The sequence below is a fragment of the Talpa occidentalis genome, unplaced genomic scaffold, assembly GCF_014898055.3.
Source record: "Talpa occidentalis isolate TD23 unplaced genomic scaffold, MPIMG_talOcc4v2.1, whole genome shotgun sequence".
Lineage (NCBI taxonomy): Eukaryota > Metazoa > Chordata > Mammalia > Eulipotyphla > Talpidae > Talpa > Talpa occidentalis.
Window position 1 is genome coordinate 130,300,302 of NW_026555331.1, and position 22,303 is coordinate 130,322,604.

The 22,303-nt window shown below is 35.2% G+C and overlaps 1 protein-coding gene across 1 annotated transcript in view; it reads left to right on the top strand.

The window, feature by feature from the left end:
* CFTR (CF transmembrane conductance regulator) overlaps positions 1-22,303 on the top strand; it is a 152,945-nt gene that overhangs the window by 68,445 nt on the left and 62,197 nt on the right. The window contains exon 12 of the mRNA XM_054692591.1: positions 18,995-19,089. Coding sequence (XP_054548566.1) covers positions 18,995-19,089 — 95 coding nt within the window. The remainder of the gene's footprint in view (positions 1-18,994; positions 19,090-22,303) is intronic.

Below are 22,303 nucleotides of genomic sequence, written 5' to 3' on the forward strand. Positions count from 1 at the left end.
AGAGCTAATTATCTGGATTGTTGAGGAAATTAAATGAGATAAATATAAGGTTCCTAAAGTAACATCTAGTGCCATTAACCGTTCAGGAAATATTAGCTTGTTTCTACTCTCCTTGCTGCTAGAGAGAAAGATGTAGATAAACACATGTATGAGTCACTTCTTGTTACTGACTGTTGTTCTGAAATTGAGAAGAATCATGATAACTGTGAAGTCATGTATATGAATTTTGGTGTTGACAAAGTAGTGATAAGAGAAAATTATAAAAGTGTTCATTTATAAATATGATAGTTGATTTTTGTGGCCCAGTCTATAAAAGTTGGGGTTTTCTATGGAAGAAAACAGATGGCATAAGATCCTGAATGTTTGAAGTATAGGCAAATGTGTTCCATATTCCAGAAATGGCAGTGGAGTTGGAAAGTGATTGCAGTTTCTATGTCCATTTCAGACCCCATCTACAACATTATATATGTCCTTACCTTATGCTAGATACTGTTTACTCTGGTGGGAGCAGGGTGGGTACAAAGAGAAACACTTTATTATCTTTCTCTCTAGGAACTTACAGTTTTGGTGACATATATATAAAGAGAACTTTTCAATACACTATAGCAAATGTTGAGGTAGAGATACTCTTAGGGCACTATGGAAGAAGGCTGGTTGAGGGCTCTTAGCCTGTTTGTACAGTTCAGGAAAGGCTTTCTCTAATAGTGAACACCCAGGAAAATGAATAAAAATGGAAGCAGGTATTCAGGACAGAGGAAACTGTGTGATCAGAAACACAGGTCAGTAAACCACTTAGTTTGTCCCAGCAACAGTCTTTCTAGAAGTAGAATGTTACTAAGGGATAGTGAGTGGAGAGGAATGGAATTTGAGAGCCATGTCATGCATGCCCTCCTTGGGAATTTGATCCTGGACAGCTTTAGTCAGGTGACTGATGTAATCAGCCTTGTATTTTAGATATATCTCTTTGGTTGTGATAAGAGGAACAGAAACAAGATGGATGTTATAAAAGACTTCACAGGATAGCAGAAAGAACATAGCTGGCTTCCTAAGAAAGTTACTTAGCCTTCATCTATACTGAGTTTTATTCTCTGCAATATGGGGATGATATTATCTATTTTGCAAAACTCTGTGGATTCTTCTGGCATGTAGAAAGTATTTAATAATAAAGCAGTTGTTGTTAGTACTATTTGCCATTTGTAGGAAGGAGATGAACAGGAAACTATTTCAGTAATCCAAATAATGTTCATGATGGGCAAGAAGAGACAAATGTTAAGGAGAGGAATAGTGAAAAGATAAGAAATGTCATAGTTATATATTATTTGTATCAGTAGGAAAAAGCATCAGAGAAAGTGGTCCTTTATCTAAGAGTGATTTTTTTTTTCCTCAAGAGATAAGAAGAGAGAAATTGGTTTAGCACTGAGGGTTCCCTGCACAACAGGAATTGGGAAGGTGGGGCAGGAAGAACTGCTAGGAGTTTAGGAAGGACATGGGGTGATTACTTGGAAGTGAGACATCTGGTCAAAGCAGAGAGATCGCAGGTCTTGTTAACAAATTGTTAATAGTGTTGACCTCCATTATTTTATGTTTTTAACTATGCACTTCACTCTTCCTCTTTGCCTTAAAATATTGTATAAAACACTTAGGTTTTCATTTATACCCCTGAATCCCTACTCCTTTCTGTCCTGCTGACTTTTCAACTGTTAGTTAGGCCTTCCCAGTCATCTAATGAGAAGCAGAAATACCCAAAATCTCCTTAATTCTTTGTACTTTAAACTGGCAAATATAGAGAATACAATGAGTACATTTGTATTTGCTGTTGTCTTTGCTGAATGTTTCTTGTTGTTATCTCTCCAACTACATAGCAAATTCCTTGAGAACAGTGATTCTAAAAAAAATTATTATTTTATACTCCACCTAGCACGATAGGCAGAAAGGTAAATTCTTATTGGATGACTATTTCAGAAATATTTTGATGTATGCATGTCAGTTTTAAGAATTTTGCTTAGAAAATATTCTGTGAACCTTGCAGTCTCAGAAATTAAGGAGACAATTACGGAGCAGTACTTATTGCTGGGAAAGAGAAAAATAATTATAAATGCTAAGCTCTCTTGGCAGTCAAAATAAAGTCTTCCCTGTTTTTAGTGATTTCCGAGTTTTTAGTTTTGTATTGTTATTATTGTTGTTAAACAAGTACTCTCACCTTTGAAAAAATGTTAGTGAGAACTTTCCAAAATAAAACTTTTTTTTGGCTAAGTATGGAAGAGTTTTAAGTATTGGAACATGAAATACCTGTAGAATCCTTGATGGTTAAGCAGCTGGTGCCAGCAAAGGATTCCCTCAATATATTCTCTATCTGCCCCTATCAGCAAATACAAACATTCATGATTCAGTATGATTTCATTTTGACTGCCAAAGTTTATCTGTTTCTTAATAAGCTACATCTAGACGTAGAAATGGAGATGAGAACAGAATATTTTCTCCCTCATTTTTGTGTTTTTGTTCCGCTCTAATATCTACAAAGCACTTGTGTATGTAATGATGCTTGGTGGCATAGGAGTGGGCAGGCAGGTGTAAATCTGCTTGGATAGGAAAAAAACACGTGTAACATATTTCACATAGTTTTCTGATTTCAGATTGTTGCTGAAAACTGTTCACTCAGTGAGATAGCTTCAAGACTTTATCATAGGAAGGGCATGGGCACAGTTCTGTGCTGATAGAATCACTTGTCACTTGTAAACACAAGTGAACAAGTTGTGCTCAAATTTTTTATCTTTAGACTTCCTCTTTTAGGAGCATTTCCACATGCTGCATTTTGTAGCCTACTTTGAATCTAAATTATAGTAGAATGGATTCCTAGTTGAATGGATATATTTTTAAAAAATACCATGTTGTATTCATGTGCCCATTAACTTCCCTTCCCATTTTTCTCTTTGCATGTACCCAGACTTCCCTTAGGAGTCTCCTATATATTTGCAACTTTTTAAACCAGCCCTGAAGTCTTTATTAGTTTAAAAAGAGGAACCTGTATATTTGATCCTTATTAATTTAGTTATCTTTTAAGAGGATTATAATTATATTTTGTTATTGAAATAATGACAAGACTTCACTATCTCTTGTCTTTTTTATTTCCAGAGCACCTCTTCTCTTGCACTTCACCCCTGCTTTATCCTACCATATAGCCCCAGAACTAATAGCAAGAGAATCTTAAGGAGTCCAGTGTGTGGGTAACAAGTTACTGGCTGTCTTCATTTAGTGACTCACTCTATTATAAAAGTAACTGGGTTTGGAGAAGTAATTGACTATTATAATAGCATGTGGTGGGAGGTAGGGTAAGGAGTGTAAGAAGAGGTCAAGGATAAGTAATTGGTTTCCACAAAGTTGTTGTGATCCTTTTGTAACCGCAAAATGGTCTTCATTAAGTATTTGTCATGACAGCCACTGCATATGCTTTGTAATAAAAATATTTACTGTGTAAGTTGAAGAAGGTAAAATCTGTGTTTTCTGTTCCACCACTGCTTGGGAGTTTTCATACATAAATGACTAAAAGAAAAAAAAAATTGGGAGGGAAGTTGGCAAGATGTTACTAAAAGCAAAAAAAAAAAAAAAAAGAAAAATTGGGGAGGGAAATTGGCAAGGAGTATGAAAAAATTGGGAGGGAAGTAAGCAAAGAAGTGAGTTAACAACTGCTCTGGAAAATAAATTCCAACGTGCAGATGCCACATGACTAATTAAATTTGAATTTGACCTCTGGATCGCCAGATCTGGCCCAAACTAATCAGCATTGAACAGAGGCTTAACCTTTGAATGGTCAGTCTGCTATTATAGGAGAAGTCAGGAATGTTCAGTTAGGTGATCTGTAAATAATACAGTGCCATAGAAATTAATATTTGTATTCAGTAATAGCCAAGACATAATGGGCATCTAAAACAGGTATTTGAAACACATTGAACTATGTCCCCTACTCCAGGATGAACCATACTGAGTTACTGTACCTTGAACCACCTATTATTTTCTACTGATAGGTAATTAAATTGGAAAACACTGCCATTTATTTACTGTAATGTGAAGCAATTTATTTTATAAAGCTATTAAACTAAAACCAAACAGATATGCTATAACATTTCCTGAACTGAACTATTATTTCACTTCACTTAAGCCCTAGAACTTAAAAATAAATACTAGCACCATATTTTGAGAGACCACAGTCGGCACTGCTGTGCTAATAAGTACTTTGTAAACATCGGTTGAGTGAATTCTTACTCTCTAGTTACCTCTTGACAAATTTTCAGTCCAAATCAATGTGCTGAATTCTAGAAACTTGAAGTAGCTTATAAGAATTAAGATTAAAATTCTGTAACTAGTTATTGACTTAATAAATGAGAGTTCTTCTATCTCTAAAACCAAAATAGCCCTAAGATTGTTCCGTTCAGTAAGAATTGGGAAGATCTACAGTAGTATAAAATTTAATTGAAAACTTTTGGGACTAAGCTATCTCATGAATAGACAATGAAATTAAGACATTTAAGACAGGCCTTCGTATTAAAAAAAGCAATTAAACAAAAAAATAAGTTTTCCAAAGCTAAAAGTTATAGTGTATCTTTATCTGTATCTCTGATGCCCTCTCCCTTTCGAAAAACTGGGATTCTGGTCCCTGTGCTGTTGGAGTTTTCCATTTTGTAGCAAAGGCTAATTAAAGGAGACCAAGAGAATATTTACTTGAAAAAAAAAAAAAAAACCCTTAGAACTTACAGGTGTTCATAAACACCTTCTCAGGAAGGGAACTTGATTTTCCTAAAACTTCAAGGTACAAGTGTTCTCTAGGTAACACTGTTTCTGAAATGGCAATTGTATTGCTACAAATATCTTTTAGAATCAAGTACATAATATCTCCTTTTCATTTAGAAGATACCGTTACTCTTGACTCAAATTTAAGAAAATAAGAAATTCATTTCAACAAATATTTTTTGAGTTCCTGCTATGGATACAACAGGTACTGTGGATGCTGCCTTCATGTATAACAAGGGTTGTTGATGGCAATGAATTTTTGACTTGTAGATATTGGGGAAATCATACATATACGAATTCAGTAAATATTTGTGAATGCAAACATTGAAGACTGCACAAAACTCTAGGAATTACTTATGAACAAGACACAATCCATGTCCTCAGTGGAATTTTACACCATAGGAAGTGAACAAATAATCAATAAAATTTGATAAGTTCCATGCTATTGGTGACTACAGGAACCTATGTCAGTATAGAAGTAGCATGTGTTGTGGCCTTAGAATGTCAAAGAAGGTTTTCCTGAAGGAAGTGATATCTAAATAGATAAAACAAATCTTAAAAAAAAAAACATAAAGTGAAAAGGGACAGATGACTAGGAGTTATCTAAGTGAAGAACAGGAAGAAAATTACAGAAAGAACAGAATGTAAAAGACCTGGAGCCAAAAGAGAACATTGTATATTCAAGAAGCTGTAGTTGGTTCTGTGTGGCTGGGGTGTAAAATGAAATGGGCCTGGAGCCAAGAAAGAGCATTGCGCTTTTTGGGAACTCTATGGAGTGCAGAGGGCTGGGGTCTGGAAAGGGAGGACTATATGAGGACAGTCTGATCATGGTTTCAATCACCCTACTTGCCAGCAATAAAAAGAAAAACAATAACAAAAAACAAAATCCCAGGGATGCAGAAAGACAGAAATTCTTCATTCACTTTCATGTTTTGTGTCAGTGGTAAAAGCCAGTCTGATGGTACTCTCACTGCAGTTGGGGAAACTTGGTTCTTAGTGGGAGTACAGGAAGGTGCCTGAGGGGAAGGCAGACTTGTCCACAGCAACTGCTTTTTCTTATGGAGGAAATGCCATCAACACAACAATATTTTAGGAAGATGCATATTGGATGGCATAATGAATATGAGCTTAGCAGTTTATGAAATGCTTTTATTTCATAAATATTCACATTTTGAAGACTAAGAGATGAAAGTTTTAAGAGATTTATTCAAGTTTGTCTCTTAATTGATAGAACCAGCAATAAAATCCAAATCTTTTTGCTGTATCTGATTAAGGTTGTTGCTTATTAAAAAAGAAACTTTGTTAGACTCTAGCAAGTTATCAGTTGAACATTGCTGACTTGAAGTTAGAACTTCAGGCTCATTAATCTCAGCATAATTGTTGACACTCTTTTTATACCATTGAGATTATATACCTGCCATTTATGAAAGAGAAGATTGTGCTAACAAAGACTTGTGAATTAGTAGTATTGAGAAGTCCATGACATAGTTTTGAAAAGTATTTGCAAGATATTTATTTTCATGAAAATGACATTTCAAGTTGCCATAATTCTAAATAAATGTGTCTTGGGAAGACCACCTATATCCACACACTAGAAATTTAAATAAGTCTTTCCTGATTTTCTCCCATGTTTTCTTTCCCCTTCCCTTGGGGTCAGATATCTACTTTGTGACTCATAACTTCAAATTTAAAATATGGAAGTTCAAGTAGATGGGCAGTCAGCATAGCGTGGCAGCCTGCTCAGTGTGTGCAGAGTAGTTGGTGTTTCAAAGCCAGCTCTTCATAAGGATCATGGGAGGTGAGTTAGTAACCTACCTCCCAAGGAACAGAATTATGAAAGAGGAGATTTAGTTCCTAGGGACCTAAGATCAACTCCAGAGCAGGGTCAACTGCAAGATAACACAGTGAAGTACTGAGAAAGGAGTGCTTTTCCAAAGATTGGATTTGTCCCAGCATCTTGGGTGGGTAGACCTAAAAGAGATAGTTGAGGAATTAGTAGCTTTAAATGCCAGTTCTTAGACCAGCGGAATCAAAATCATCTAGAGAGCTCTTCATAACTAGCCTTTCAGGGTCATTTCAGTGAAACTGAAATCTGGACTCCAAAAACCTGTAATTAAATGAGTCTAATGTAGAGCCAGAGTAAGATAAATTAGATTGTTTCAAGTGCCTTTTCTAACTTTTACGTCTTTGGAAACACCCAAAGACACCTTAAATTACATTTTGCAGATCTTCCTTTAAAATTGCTTAATCTCTTCCTCCCCACCTCTTCCCTCTTTTCTTTCGACACATCTGTTCTATTCTTGCCCATTTGCCTTGTGCATAAAGCACAATATAAGTGCTTAGTAATTATTAAACATTAATAACAATGACTAACTATCCAATAATTCACTATTGAAGACATGCTTTAGCCCTGAAGTTCATATTTCCTCAAACCAAGTTCTTACCCTCTTGCTTTACCACAGCAGCTGTATTGTCAAGGTTGTTCTGAAGAGTGATAAGGCAGTCATAAAACAAAATTTACGATATTTTCTTATCTACAAAGTCACAGGAAGCTCAAATGTACTCAGCAAATGTTGGAAAATTACACAGGGCCATTAAATGTAACTCTCTACCCTACTTTAAAGTTTTTCACTTGTCTCACCCTCTATCTCTTGCCCCCTCTGTCTCTGTCTGTCTCTCCCGCCCCCGATGTAACACTATATTCCATTCCTTTGTTATTATATATTTAATCAGAGGTAATGAGCTTTATTTTAGCAGGTTTTTTTTTAACACGTTCTGGTTTGTTTGGCTCAGTTGAATAACATTAGGATAATGAAGTTTAGGTATCTTTTAAAAACATAAAAATGAAAACATTTAAACATTTGCGTGAAAAGTGCATACATCACATTGGGCATGTTATATATGCTTCTTAATAATAAAATAAGTTAATCTTTATTATTTTTTAAGAGATTTATTTATGCATACAAGAACTGGGGTGCAGGCCGGAAGTGTGGAGAGTGAGAGGATTCACTAGAGACAGAGCGGGGAGCAGAATAGTCAGATTGACTGAAATACACTGCTGAGGGGAACAGCAGGTGAGCCAGGAGAGGTCTGCTGCACCATGTGGGTCAACTCCTTGGCCAGGGATCATGCTCGTGCTGCAGTAGTTGGAGATAGCTTCACCGTGCTGCGTCTTAAGCCCTTGCACCACCAGCGAGGCCCTAAGTTAATCTTTATTGATCGTTTATTATAACATTACTTTGACCCTCTCTAGTACTTGTTATCTATGAATTTTGAAGTGTTTTACAATCTTGAACAGACCTAAGATGTAATGTGCACAGAATTCTTTGAAGTTGATATTTGCCTTTCTGACCAGTGTGTTATTAAGGAAGCTACTAGCCAAAAGTACACATATCTATTCGAATAGGCATAAAAATCACAGATTAAAATTTAGATTCCTCGGCTCTTTAGCATGCTTTACCAAGCTTTCCAGGTGATTCTCAAATAACTAGTTCAGGGACCATACTTTTGGAAACAAAGATCTAGATGTTTTATCTATAGATAAGCTGTGCTAAGAAATTTGATAAAATCAAAGTGGCAGTGTAGGATGATTTCAAAGGAAAGGTTTTCGGGGTCTCCTTCAAAAGGAAAATCAATTGATCAAAAATTTTAAATGTTTATAGTTGAATTATTTTAAGCCTTAGGTTTTATAAAATCTCCGTTTAATGTTTATATAAGGAATTAAATCATGCCCAACATCTTAATTCAAGTGAGTGATTTCTTCCAACAATTGATGGATAACTCCAACAGAACTGAAGAGAAGTTTCAGTCAAGTAAAGAAAAATATAATTTATCTCTGTGTGGAAGACTTCTTGAAGCTACACATGCTTCATGCTGCTTTTGAAACTCATGATAGCAGAAGTGGTGCACCTTTTTCTTAGATTCTAGCTTTCATAGAAGGGAAAACTTGCTCTTGAAAGCTGAACACCAACACCCTTAAGATAAATACATTACCAGATTTGAGTGCCCTTAGTAATCAGCAAAGATAAATGTTTAACAGTGTATACCAGACAAAGTGTTTTATGTTCAATCAAAAGCAAAAACCAAACACTAATAAAGAAATCTATAAAAGAACAATGAAATAGGTAATCAGAACAAGCACAAACATTAACAGCAGGATATTAGTATTATTAATGTTTATTAATGCATTTGAACTTAAAGGAATGTGCTTATTCACATTTCTCTGCAATCCACCCCCACTATTTTATTTCATCTCAGTCTCAGCATTTTTCTACTAATTATGATCTCTCACTTATTTAATTGAAATTATTCAAATGTACATATACACATATCTTTTCATAAGTGGTTTCATTCCAGAAAATGAATTCAGATACATTGACTCAGAAAATCAAATCTTTACAGATTCAGAAATCTTTTATTTTTGTGCTTTTTAAAGGTAACCTGTACTCCAGTGTCTATTACAGATAGAAAACCTTTACATGACAATATCTGTATTTTCTTCCTTGAATTCTAAATAGGACTTTTCACCCCACCTTTATTGCTATCATTCTTCCACAAAATCTCAAGTTTCAGGTATTCACTATTCTGAATGTGATATGTACTTTTCCAGCCTATTTAAATTAATTTACACTGATATCTGCATATGCTTATATATAAATAATATTTAATAAGCTGTGTGTGGCTTTACAATTTATATAAATAGCATGGTTTATACACATCATATTTTAAATTCCTTTGTTCCTGTTACCACTTTAAGGTGATACATAAAAGTAGAAATTTATTTTGTTCTTTTAACAGCTGTTATATACTCATATATCACAGTTTATTTACTCAGGTAGACATTTAGATTGTTCCAAGATTTTAATCAATACTACAGAGAAAATCTTCGAATATATCTTCTTATAGACTGTCAAGATTCTCTGGTATAATATCCAGGCAAATGAATTGTGATGTCATAGAATATATGTACATATTTCCTATTTCCCTAGCTACTGCTAAGTGGTGCTTTAAAATAGCTGTACCAACTTACACTACACCAGACATTTATGAGGTTCACATTTCCTCAATCTTTGAAAGCTGTTGTTATTGACAGAGACATTACTGCCAGTCTAACTGTAAAATGTCCTATCTTTTTATTCTAATTTGCAGTTCCCTAATTGTAAGTTCGTACATATGTATTAATCATTTGAATTCATACATGTTACCTTTTTTTTTTTTGCTAAGATATTGGGCTGTGAGATATGCCTCTGTGTTGTAGCAAATGTGCTTGAACAAGAGCCCTAGTTGCTATACCGTGCAAGCCTTCACTCACTGAATTTGTCTTAAGACCACTCCTTCCACAGACTGGTTTTAGTGGTAATAGACTATGACAGGGAAAAGCAGATTTGTGTTTGGAAGACATGGGACTTATTTATTAATGGGTTTTGACTCTGACTCCCAAATTGCTTTGCCCAAACTTGCTTAGCCTCCATAGGGCCTAGTGTCGTTCTATCAAACCTTCGGTCTTTCTCTCCTTCATCCAGGATGGACTTGCACTGGGATCTGGCAGTTCTCCCAGTTTTCCCTGCCTCCTTCCTTGTTTCCTTTTGCATTAGTATTTCCCCTAATACAATCATATTTAATACCTTTTACCATCTGTAACTTGAAGGGCCTGGAGAGAAACAGTTTTATACATTCTATTACTATTCTCTAGAGATGGATGGTGATGCAATGTATATTTTGTTATAAAGAGTATTTTAATTTTCTTTTAACCAATTTAATCTATATTTTCCTTTTTTGTTTGCTCTCTTTCTAGATCTTTACTTTATTCTTTCTAATACAAATCTCATATCTAGTCTATATTTAAATTTTTTTTTAAAGAGGCATGTATTATTTATTTGTTTGTTTGTTTGTTTATACAAGCACTGGGTACAGTCAGAAGCATGGGAGGGTGAGAGAATTCACCAGAGCCAGAGTGGGGAGCAGAACAGGTAGAAGGACCGAGGTACACTGCTGAGGGGAGCAGCGGGCGGCAGGAGAGGTCTGCGCGCCATGTGGTGGCCGGGGAGCAGCCATGGATTGAACTGGCGCCGCAGAGGTCGCGGGCAGCTTTGCAACCCAGCGTTCAACCGCTGTGCCACCGGGGAGGCCCTTTTAAATATTTTTAAAGTTTTATTTTTTTTCCTTTACTGCAAACCATTGGGATTAATATTTTTTATTGTTATAAGGATATAATTTTATTGTTATCCATGTAGATATTCATTTTATACAAGGCAATTTTTGAACAGTTCCTCCTTTCCCTCCAAATTTTCATTTAGGGACTATAAAACTGAAATAAATAAAACCAATCTTGGCTCCCAAAGCATAGAGGAAATAACAACCCTGCCCTTGCCCTTGAGAAGTTCAGTTTCCAGAGTACAGGTATAGAGACAGTTAATAAGAGGTGAATACTCTTATAAAATAATAGAAAGGGTACAGCACTTTATGGAGGAAATTAAATTTTTATTTATCTTGAAGGGATTTGCCAGATACAGCAGAGGAAAAGGGGACAGCAGGTGCAAATGGTGAAAGATATGCCAAATTTGGAGAACATCAAAAAGGTGTCACTAGGGGTCGAGGCATTTGAAAAGAGGGTTAGGGAAAGTTTTACTGTCAGTTTTTAAAAACTAGAGTTCACAAGGATCCAAATTTCCCCCTATTTGTGTTGCTTTGTTTTAGTTGGAATGTGACATGGATCAAATTGAATAGATTTGTTTAAAGTAATGTGGAATCACAGAATCTAGTCTTTGGTTCAATTATTCTCTATAACTGAGAAAAAAACTGAACATTATACTGAGTATAATTAATTTAAATCTAGAACACACTGACAGAATGAAAACTTTTTATACAAATCTATAGAAAATGCCTATACTCACAGGGATATTTTTAGCTTTAAATGCCTTGTTAATTTCTTGTTAAAATGCAAGCCTAAAAATACATACAATTCTTATTTTTCTGGAGAAATTAAAAAAATAGCTAATCAATAAAAGTTTTAACAAGGAAATAAGTAAATTATTAAAACTTAATTTAACAAAATGGAAAACCAACCAAAAAAAGGAGAGAAGAGTTAATAATTTCCCAATGAGTCCTAGGGCAAGTTAGGGATAATTAGGCAGCTTCAGGGACAGTGCAGGCAGGGACTTCAGGAGAGTTAAGGAAGGCTCCAAAAATAAGGACAACAAATTCAAAAGGGGACTAATCAATTCTCCCCAGGACTAGGGGCAGCAGGACATTCTGGAACAAGGATGATAAAGAAAAGTATGCTACGATAAGGTATGGGACACAGCGAGTTAGTTTTGGGCACAGAGACATTAAGACTGAGTAAGTGACACCACCAAGAATTAACCAATCACAAAGAGACTGTTGTTGCTTTAGAATAATCAGGGCAAGATGTTGTATATTCCCTGAGGCATGTCTCCACTTTTGCTTCCTTGCCCCTCCCTGGCCTGGTACCACTGGCCTGGGAGTCCCACTTTATTTGTTTCCTTTCTCCTTAATAAACTTTTTCTTTCTTTAAGCAAATCTGCCTCTTATCGCTCGCTTGCCTGAGCGTCAGCAAAGTTCCTGCTGGGGCTTCATGAGACACCAACCCATGGTGGTCTAGTGGCTGGGACTCAGTGCTGCCATTGCAGCCTGGGATCCATTTCTCACAGGGAGACTAGACCTGAAAACCTGAAATTATGGTATCAATTCAATGCAAAGAATTCTATACAGTATAGTTTGTTTTATTGACAAGGGGGAAATCTGTGTAACAGGCTCAGTAGATGCTAAAAGGAACTTATATGAAATTCACCTGCCGTTTCTAATAAAGATTCAAGGTAAAAATAGAAGTGGAAGGAAACATCACAATTGCATTAGCTTTTAAGGCCAAACATTCCAAAGTAAACATTATTCGAAATAGTGGTAAGTTAATGTCATTTGTCTTAAAACAAGAATAATGCTACATGTTCATGAAAAGAATTTTACCTAAAAAACCCTAAGTGGGCCTCCTCTGGTGGCACAGTGGTTGAGCGCTGGGCTGTGAGGCTACCCACAGCCTCTGCAGCGCCGGTTTGTTCCCTGGCTGCCAGCGAGGGTCCCACAAAAAACAAACAAGCAAACAAAAAACCCCAAGATATTCTAGCAAAAAGCAGGCAAGAAACCAGAACACAAAATTGTACTGTAATTAACAAGAGAATATATGGTAAGATGACTGGATAATAGATAAGCACACAGAAATTATTAGCTTTTCTCTATACAGGCAACAACAGTCTAAAAATGGAAATAGAAAGCCTTTCAGTTCACAATAGTAGCAAAGTATAAAATACTTATAGAAAAATCTAGTTGGAAACTTACATGACCTATGTTAAGAAGCCATGTTTTTATTGAAGAATAATAAATAAGATCTGAATTAATGAAAAGGTAGGTCATTATTTTTAACAAGATTTAGCATATTAAAATACAAACTATATCCATACTTATGCATACATTTATTAAAATTGCAAATATATCAGACTGAGGTTATTTTGGGAATTTTATTCTTAAATTTCATATAAGGAGGAAATACAAAAAATAAGATAACATGCTTTGCAGGCCAACTACCTTGGTTGGAATCTTGGCTCCATCATCTGTTACTAAAGGAAGGCATATTATTCCCATTTTACAGACAGAACTAAAGACCAGAAGAGACTTACCCCAAGTACTTGTCCAGTTTATAGTGGACACAGAGCTAGAAAATGGATTATTGTGCTCTCCAGTTAATGTTGCCACTCATATTTTCTGTTTTGTGTAAGCTTTCTTTTAGATTTAAAGAGATTCCCTTGGATTGTTATAGTTTATTGCTCTATATTTATTAAATCGTTTTGTAGATCCCAAATTTCCTTTAATTCTTACAGTTAGCACCCTTTATGAAAGTTCAGCTATTATTCTACCCAGTTTATGATTAGGGGGATTGAGTCACAGAGCCTTTTGGGTATTGCAAACATAATTGAGATTTCAATTCACCAGTGACTCAGAAGCAAGGGCACTTTGCTGCAGTTTTTTGTTGTATTTTCCCCAGTGTTCACCAAACCTGGAAGCTCTCCCAAGTGTGAGAGAAGACGTCCCTTTCCCTTTTTTTATAAAATGGTTTTCTTTAAGAAGGAAATCTCTTTCCATCTAAACTGGGCCAAAGAATAAAACCTGTCACTCACCAAGCAGGTCTGGGGCTCCAGCCCTTGGTTTACTGACTGAGGATGCTGGGAAGAGCAGACACTGGGCCCAGTAAATTATCACAGGAGTTTAGGATTAATACTGCTCTGAAAATACAAAGGAATTGGAGAGCATGTGGTTATAATGAAACCAACAGAGCAACACAGTATCAAGAAACCATTTAGCAATTTCTTTCTTGATTCCTATTTTTTTTTAAAGCGTTTTCTCCTTTCTTCCCTTGACCAGCTTCAAGTCAGGATTTGATTGCGTGATACAAAGGGAATGCTATTTCTGGTCCTCTTTTGAAGAATTTGATGTTGTTCCATTTTATCTGAACTTATAAAGCTGGAGCTCACTGCAGGATATTCTGATTTCTTTCTGTAATATTTTGTTTCACTTATTCACATAGGAAAGAAGGAAGAGAATGTTTTATTTCCTGTCCCCATCCTTATCTTTCCCTGGTTTGTGTAAATATTACAGGCTCTTAAGAGAGAAATTTGGTTAAACCATTCTATTATTCTGACTTAAGAAGAGAAAATTTGTATTCTTCGGACATTTAATTCAGTAGGGTTATTTACTAAAGAGATATTACCACAGTTCAGTATCCTCTGTCATCTTCTATCTTCCTCATCACGTGTCTCACTTCTTCTGTCAATATCTTCTTGCTTTTTTCCTACAGATACCTACTTCTAACAATTATTCCTTCCTCCTCTCCATTCATTTACTTTCTTTCTCTACTCTCTATACCTCTCTTCACTTTCTTTCCTACTGAACCACTTTCTTTGTAATTTGAGGTTTGGTGACCTCACCTTCCTCCATTCTCCTTCCTTCATTTCACAAATCTTTATTTAACGCTGGCTCTAGCTAGAATCCTGCATTGTCTCAATCCACAGTCCCCCCCCCCAAATCTAACTGTGTAATGATCGTATGATCGTGATAACGTCTGGCATATCTAAATTTAAAATGTTAAACATTTGAGCTGATTTAGCCAATGCAGTGTTGAATTCAAATTTGGAAAAAGAAAATCCATTAATTCTAGCAACCTTGGGCTTCTTAATATATTGGAAAATTTGCTTCTTTTACAAAGGCCTGCAATTAGTCTATTCAAATAAGGAAAATTACTCTTTTATCCACTCTAAAATATTTAATATTTTTTTCAGAAAAAGCAAAAATTTTATTTAATTGCAGTTAATTTTTCACACCACTTTTAACGTGGCTTATTATAATAGCTGAATATGCAATGCTTCAGACATTTTGTAGATGTAATTATGTATGTATCATCGAAATTTTATTGCTATACTGTTTTCCCTAAATTGGATTCAGCATGAGAGGTGGTATCAATTTATACTCTACCACTTCCCATGCTGAAGCTAGAAATAATGCTACTTTGTGTTTTTGTGACAGTAATTAATGATTTCTTCATAGTATGTCAGGTATAAGTCCTTTCTTGACACTCAGAGGGTTCAATAGATCTTAATACCCCTTTTTTCCACATTGAGACTTTTTCCTATTATTTCTCCGAATAATTTCTTTTTTGTTTGTTTTTTCATTTTTTATTTTATGTATTTTTACATTGTTTTTCATTTTTGCACAATGTATACATTTTCATCTTGGTTATAGTCCTTATACAATTCCCACCCCACTTGTTTTGATCCTGCTCTCTCCTCCCTCCCCTCCAGTGTGTCTCTGGTTTATAGTTGCTTGTTGATTTTGATTTTGACTTTATTATAATTAGTCTTTTTCCTGGTCCCTTATTTAGGTTTTATAAATTCCTGTTATGAGTGAGACCATCCGGTATTTTTCTTTTTCTCTCTGGGTTATTTGGTTGAGCATGATTCCTTCCAGCTCCATCCATGTTGCTGCAAATTGCATGAGTTTATCTTTTTTGATTGCTAAGTAATATTCCATTGTGTATATGTACCACATCTTCTTGATCCAGTCATCTATTTTGGGGCATTTGGGTTGTTTCCATAGCTTAGCTATTATAAATAGTGCTGCTATAAACATAGGGGTGCAGGTGCCCTTTTGAATTAATGTTTCTGTGTCCTTTGGGTAAATACCTAGGAGTGGAATTGCTGGATCATATGGAAGCTCCATCTTTAGCAGGTTGAGGAATCTCCACACAGCTCTCCATAGTGGTTGGACCAGTTTGCACTCCCACCAGCAGTGCAGGAGAGTTCCTTTTTCTTCACATCCTCGCCAACATTTGTTGTTGCTAGTTTTTTTAATATGTGTCATTCTCACTGGTGTAAGATGGTATCTCATTGTAGTTTTGATTTGCAGTTCCCTGATTACAAGTGATGAACATTTTTTCATATGCATGTTGGCCATTTGCATTTCCTCTTTGAAGAAGTTTCTTTTTAGCTCTTCTTCCCATTTTTTGAATGGATTATTTTCTTTGTTTTTGTTGCATCTCATCAGCTCTTTGTAGATTTTTGTGATCAGTCCTTTATCATTAGTGTTGTGTGCAAAAATTTTCTCCCAATCGTTGGGATGTCTCTTTATTTTGGTTGCTTTCTCTTTTGCTGTACAGAAGCTCTTTAATTTGATGTAGTCCCAGCTGATTATCTTTGCCTTCACTATTACTGCTTTTGGTAATATGTCTTTAAAGATGTTACTGAGATGTATGTCATGTAGTGTTTCACCTATACTTCCTTCTATATATTTTATGGTTTCAGGACTTATGTCCAGTTCTTTAATCCATTTTGAGTTGGTTTTTGTGCATGGTGTGAGGTAGTTATTTAATATTTTTAAAGTGAGTAGGACTTGGGGAAGGATACAGGGTGTAGAAGAGAAGTACACTTGTGCTCTGTCTTGATTGTGTGCTCAAAGGGAATCTCATAGGATATTAGAAGCAGGTGTTCCTGGGGGAGCTCCTTTAGCAAGGCTGCAGATTTCAGACTCTGAAATATGGAATTTAGCTGTAATCCTTGCTACCTGAATGGAATTCTAGGTATGTGGCCTGGCTTATGGATTGAACAAAATAATATAGTCCCATGGTGCTTGGCTCCATGTGTCTCATCACTGCAGTGTTATATGGATCTCAGTGATCTGTCTACATTACATTTCTACAACACAGGCCTGAGTATCTTACTTCACTGGATCCTGCTGCATTTCCTCCAACATGTCAGCAGTTTTGGTCTCAGGGCTCTAGGTCAGGATTATTGACAGTCACAGTTCCTTGGGGGTAGTATCTAACATAGTTCCAGGCTACAAAATGCTGCCAAATACAGATATCCCTTGCTTTTTGAAAGTTTGCGTTCTACCACATTTTACTTTTATGAAAAACCTATATTAGTATCAGTTTTCACTAACCAAAAGAAATCTGAATATGTTCAGATTTATGAAATTTTAGGCAGAAGTTAAAAATAGTGCTCAACATTTGTTTAGCCTCAGCTGTTAGAGAGGCAATACATTCCCTGTACAACAAGCCATAGGGGTGGCATCGCAAAGCTCCCTCCTTGGGAACTGCTTTGTAGAGGTTGTCTATTCATATTATTACTGGTTTTGCTATATGTTAATGCGATTTGGGGGTTTATGTGTTAGTGGGTATATCTTGACAGATTATTTTTGGGGTTTCGGAATACTAAGAACTTTTCCATGTAAATGAATGATAATTATTTCTTTGTTTTACACCATTTCAGCTTACGAAAGGTTTCATAGGGACACTCTACTTTTGGGCAGCAGGGAAATATTTAATCTTAAACAAAATGATCACTTAATAATTTGCCTGATTTTTTAGTTTAGAATTTTGTGTATGAAGTTCTATTTAACTTTCATATGGTACGTATCAGAAACAAGTGAGTAACAACAGTAATCATGTTGATAATTTAAAATAGACAGTGCTGGTTGTAGTTGAAGGAGAGATGGTGGTTTCATTCTGGATTGTGAAGAAAAAGGAGCAATATTGCAGGGGAGAGTTTTTAATGGAGAAAGGAATTAGAAGGTGGTAACCAAGTGAAAGATCAGATGTGTATGAATGGGAAGTAAAATAAGAAAAACTTTTTTTTACCTCTGTAACTCTTCTCATTCTTCAAGTCTCAAGCCAAAGCCATCTCTTCCAGAAAGCCTTCTAGAATTTTGTTTGTTGTATGGGTATTTCAACTATCTATACACTAATGTTCCAGTTACTGTTTTATAACTTACTTTAAAATGGTTAATTAAATCACTGGGATAATTTAGTTTTCTCCAACTATGGTTTATTTTCCAAGTTATACTTAGAAGGACTATTCCTGATAGATTCTAATCTCTTACAGTCTTTGCTTGATTGTTGCTACAGAGAAGTTCATTAACTGGGTAAAGGGATGACACTTGGCAGGAGGTGACAGGAGAGGCAGAGTGGATGGCATGAGGAGATGGGAATAAAGAGCTGAGAATAAGGAAGAAGATTGTGCTGTTTGGATGGGAGGGTGAGAAGTATGAAAGGAGTTTGCTTGTGCCCATTACCATCCAAAAATATGTTTCTCCACATCAGCGGAAGGTATTCTTTTTTTTTTTTTTTTTTATTTTTTTTATAAATTTTATTGTTATATTCCCCATACAATTGCCGCCCCCCATTCTGACCCCAATCCCTCCCCTCCCGCCCCGGGAAGGTATTCTTTTAGTGTTTTTAAATTAGGTTTATTCATTTTTGGAGGTTCCTTTAAAAGGAGTAAATTCAGACTGGGAGGAAGTGGATTTTGGCATATTAGTAGCATTAGGTTTTGGGGTGGACCTGTGGATAACGCACACACATTCACCTACCTGTGAGTATACATATGCTTTACTTTTTGGTATTTCCCAATTTTTATTTAAGAATTCTTATTAAGAATGAGTGACATTCCACAAATTAAAATTTTAGTTCTAAAATTTCAGCAGTTCTGACCAACTAAAATAACATTGACCATTTGAAGTAATTGAGATGCAGTGTTCAAAATTTCAGCTGTGGTTGTAGTCTGATATATGATAACATTTTGGGGAAAATTGCCTTTCAAATTCAAGCTAATAATATAAACAATTCCTCTCTTTCTATTTTTGATAATAGGACATTTCCAAATTTGCAGAGAAAGACAACATAGTTCTTGGAGAAGGTGGAATTACACTGAGTGGAGGTCAGCGTGCAAGAATTTCTTTAGCAAGGTGAGTATCTAATTATTGGTACAGTGAACATTTGCTGTTAATATTATGCATGCAAACATAAGAGACTTTTCTCTGTTTCTTTATATTCTGTTCTAGAATTGAACACACCTCGAATTTTATGGCAGGCTAATAAGAATCATCCTTAAGAACAATAGATAATGATATAACATTTCATAGCTGATACAAATGATGACATTCTCAAAATGCATATCTGCTTTGATGTGTGTATATATTTATTTGCCTTATGGTATGGTTTACTGCAAATGAAAAATCTTGGCATTCTGAATAGCACAAGGAAAGATAAAATATAAATATTTATTACGTTTATTGTAACAATCCCATGCTCACCAGATCCTACAATGCACACAACTACTTTAGGCTTTTGTTTATGCTTCTTGGTTTAGATAAACATACATTTTCAAAATTTTCAACATGATTAATAATTTTCACCACAAAATATTAAGGCAAATTATGTCAATTGTGTTAAATCTTGAAGTCTGATCTTTAAAGAAATACCAACAAATAAGACAAGCACACTTAACATTGTCGAGAGTAGAGCTATCCCTCGGGAGAGTGATTCTTGTTTAGAACATTTTGAACTGTCAAAGAGAAGTGCATAGTTAATTTGTGTTAAGAAAAAAAAAACTGTGGTTATAACTTTCAATTAAAAAATATTGGTGATATGGGATGTCAGTGTTCTTCCAGTTTTATTTGAACATAATTATTTGAACATAATTCTTCTCACTCTTTGTCAAAGTTGTTCACAAGAAATCACATTGACTCACTTATATTTTGGTTCTTTTCCCTTGCTTTCTCCTGCTTTCAAAAACTGGGACAGGAAACTAATTCATTGAGTACATGTAGTTACCTGGTACTATTCTAGGTGGGCTGTGTGTGTATAATTTACTTAATAAACCATATCATCCCACAAAAAAATATTTTCCCACTTTGGAAGTGGTCATGAGGTAATTGAAGATGTTAGATTTTTACCTTGCTGAAAGCCATGAGGGAAACAGAAGAACCACAATTTGAACCGGGTCATCTCAACTCTATATTAAACCATGCCTGGGTCTTGGGATTGCACTGTGAAGTAATAAATCAATGGATATATGTAAAAAATTCACAGACAAGTTAATGACTTCTAAATAAGTGAAAGTTGATTTACTTAGATGTGAGCCAATGCAAGACTTAAGCATTCTGATTTTAAATTTAGGTAAGGTATGTTATATAGCTTCTACATAGAATTGGGTTTGTATTTACCAGATTATGATTTGGTTTTACTGTAAGATACACACAATTTGTTACTACTGGAAAGGATTATTTATTGTTATTCTGATCAGAATATTCTTGTGTCAGTACTGGATGATGACATGTTATTTCTAATATATTGAGAAACTGTGGCCACAGGTGTGCAGGAAAGATAGAAGAACAAAGTGGGGGAAAAAGACCTTGAAGGTACAATTTTGATGGGGATCCTTTTTCTCTTGCATGTTGTCTTTGACAATAATTTATACTGCAAAGATTCTTTTATATTTTACTTTGACATTTTGCTATTTTTTTTAAAGATTTACTTACTTATACAAGAACTGGGGTACAGGCAGATGCGTGGGAGGGTGAGAGGATTCACCAGAGACAGAATGGGGAACAGAACAGGCATACAGACGAAATATACTGCTGAGGGGAGCAACTGGTGAGACAGGAGAGGTCTGCCACACCATGTGGGACCCTCGCCAGCCAGCCAGGATCAAACCGGTGCTGCAGAGGCTGCGAACAGCTTCACAGCGCGGCGCTCAACCACCTGTGCCACCAGGGGAGGCCTGACATTTTTATATTTTTTTATTCTCTTAATTACATGCTAATTGAATACAATTTTCTTTTTGTAGAAAGTGCCAAGAACTATTAACATAAACACTGAACCAGTATAATTGGGATAGGGGAGGGTTTATTAACAACCACACCTGAAAAAATTACCTTATTTCATAATATAGAACTATATCTTCATCTTAATACTACTATTCTAGGCTCAATTTAGATTTTCTTGCACATAAAAAATTTATTTCTTAATAAATAAAATATAATAGGTATACATTTTTACTATGAATTATTCATCCTTTACTTGTTTGGAATTTTTGTGTATATAGCATAGGGACTGTGACTATAATAAGCAAAATGCAGTATCAATAATACAGCCATAGCAGCACTGCTATAAATTTGCTGGTAGTAGTGAACACTGAAAACATTAAAAAGTAAAATGTGATTATAAAATTATAAGAGCAGTAAAAAATAAAAACCATTACAAAATAAATGAAATAGTTCCATAAGTGTTGCAGTTTAGTTGCTGTGTTTTACAGCAATGAAATAGTACATATATATTTTTTTCCCCCACTGATTTTTTTTTTTTTTTTACTTAGCTAACATTGGTTTTTGTTGTTGGTATTTGACAGAATAGGGTGTCCCCCTTTTAGGTGTAGTTACCATAGCACACCTATCATCAAAGCACCGCTTGTCCATCACCACAGTCTATTTGCTCACTCTCCACATTGTTTTAGCCTTATCCTCCCCCTCTAGAATCCTCAGTTCTATAGTCAGCTTTCATTGGTTGGTTATTAACCTTATTTTCATCTGACCTTTTGTTTTGGTTCTCCATATTCCACAGATAAGTAAAACCATCTTTCTCTTTGTGGCTCAAATCACTCAGCATAATCTCATCCAACTCCATCCATGTTGCTGTAAATGGCATGAGATATATCTATTTTGATCACTGAGAAATTTCTCAATGTTTGTGTGTATATATGTGTGTGTGTGTGTGTGTGTGTTTGTGTGTGTATCACATCTTTTTGATCCACTCACCTGTTTTGGGGCACTTAGGTTTTTTTCCATAGCCTGGACATTATACATAGTGCTACGGTAATACAAAAACACTAAATCTTTTAAAAGCCAATGCAATTTTTATCATTAGTTATCAAATATTTATATGGTGTTGACTGTAAATAGATATCACTGTTAAAATTTTTTAAAAATTTTTTTGCATTCAAATTCAGCCTTTATTGGTAGAACATTTATGTTTCACTTTACAAATTGTTGAATTACTTAGAACATACATTTTTGTAACAGCATATATTCAATCACCTATTTTAGCACTGATTTGTTCATTAACTTGTCCAGTGGATTTTTGTTTGGTTCATTTTAAATGTCAATTTAAAAATTTTTTTAA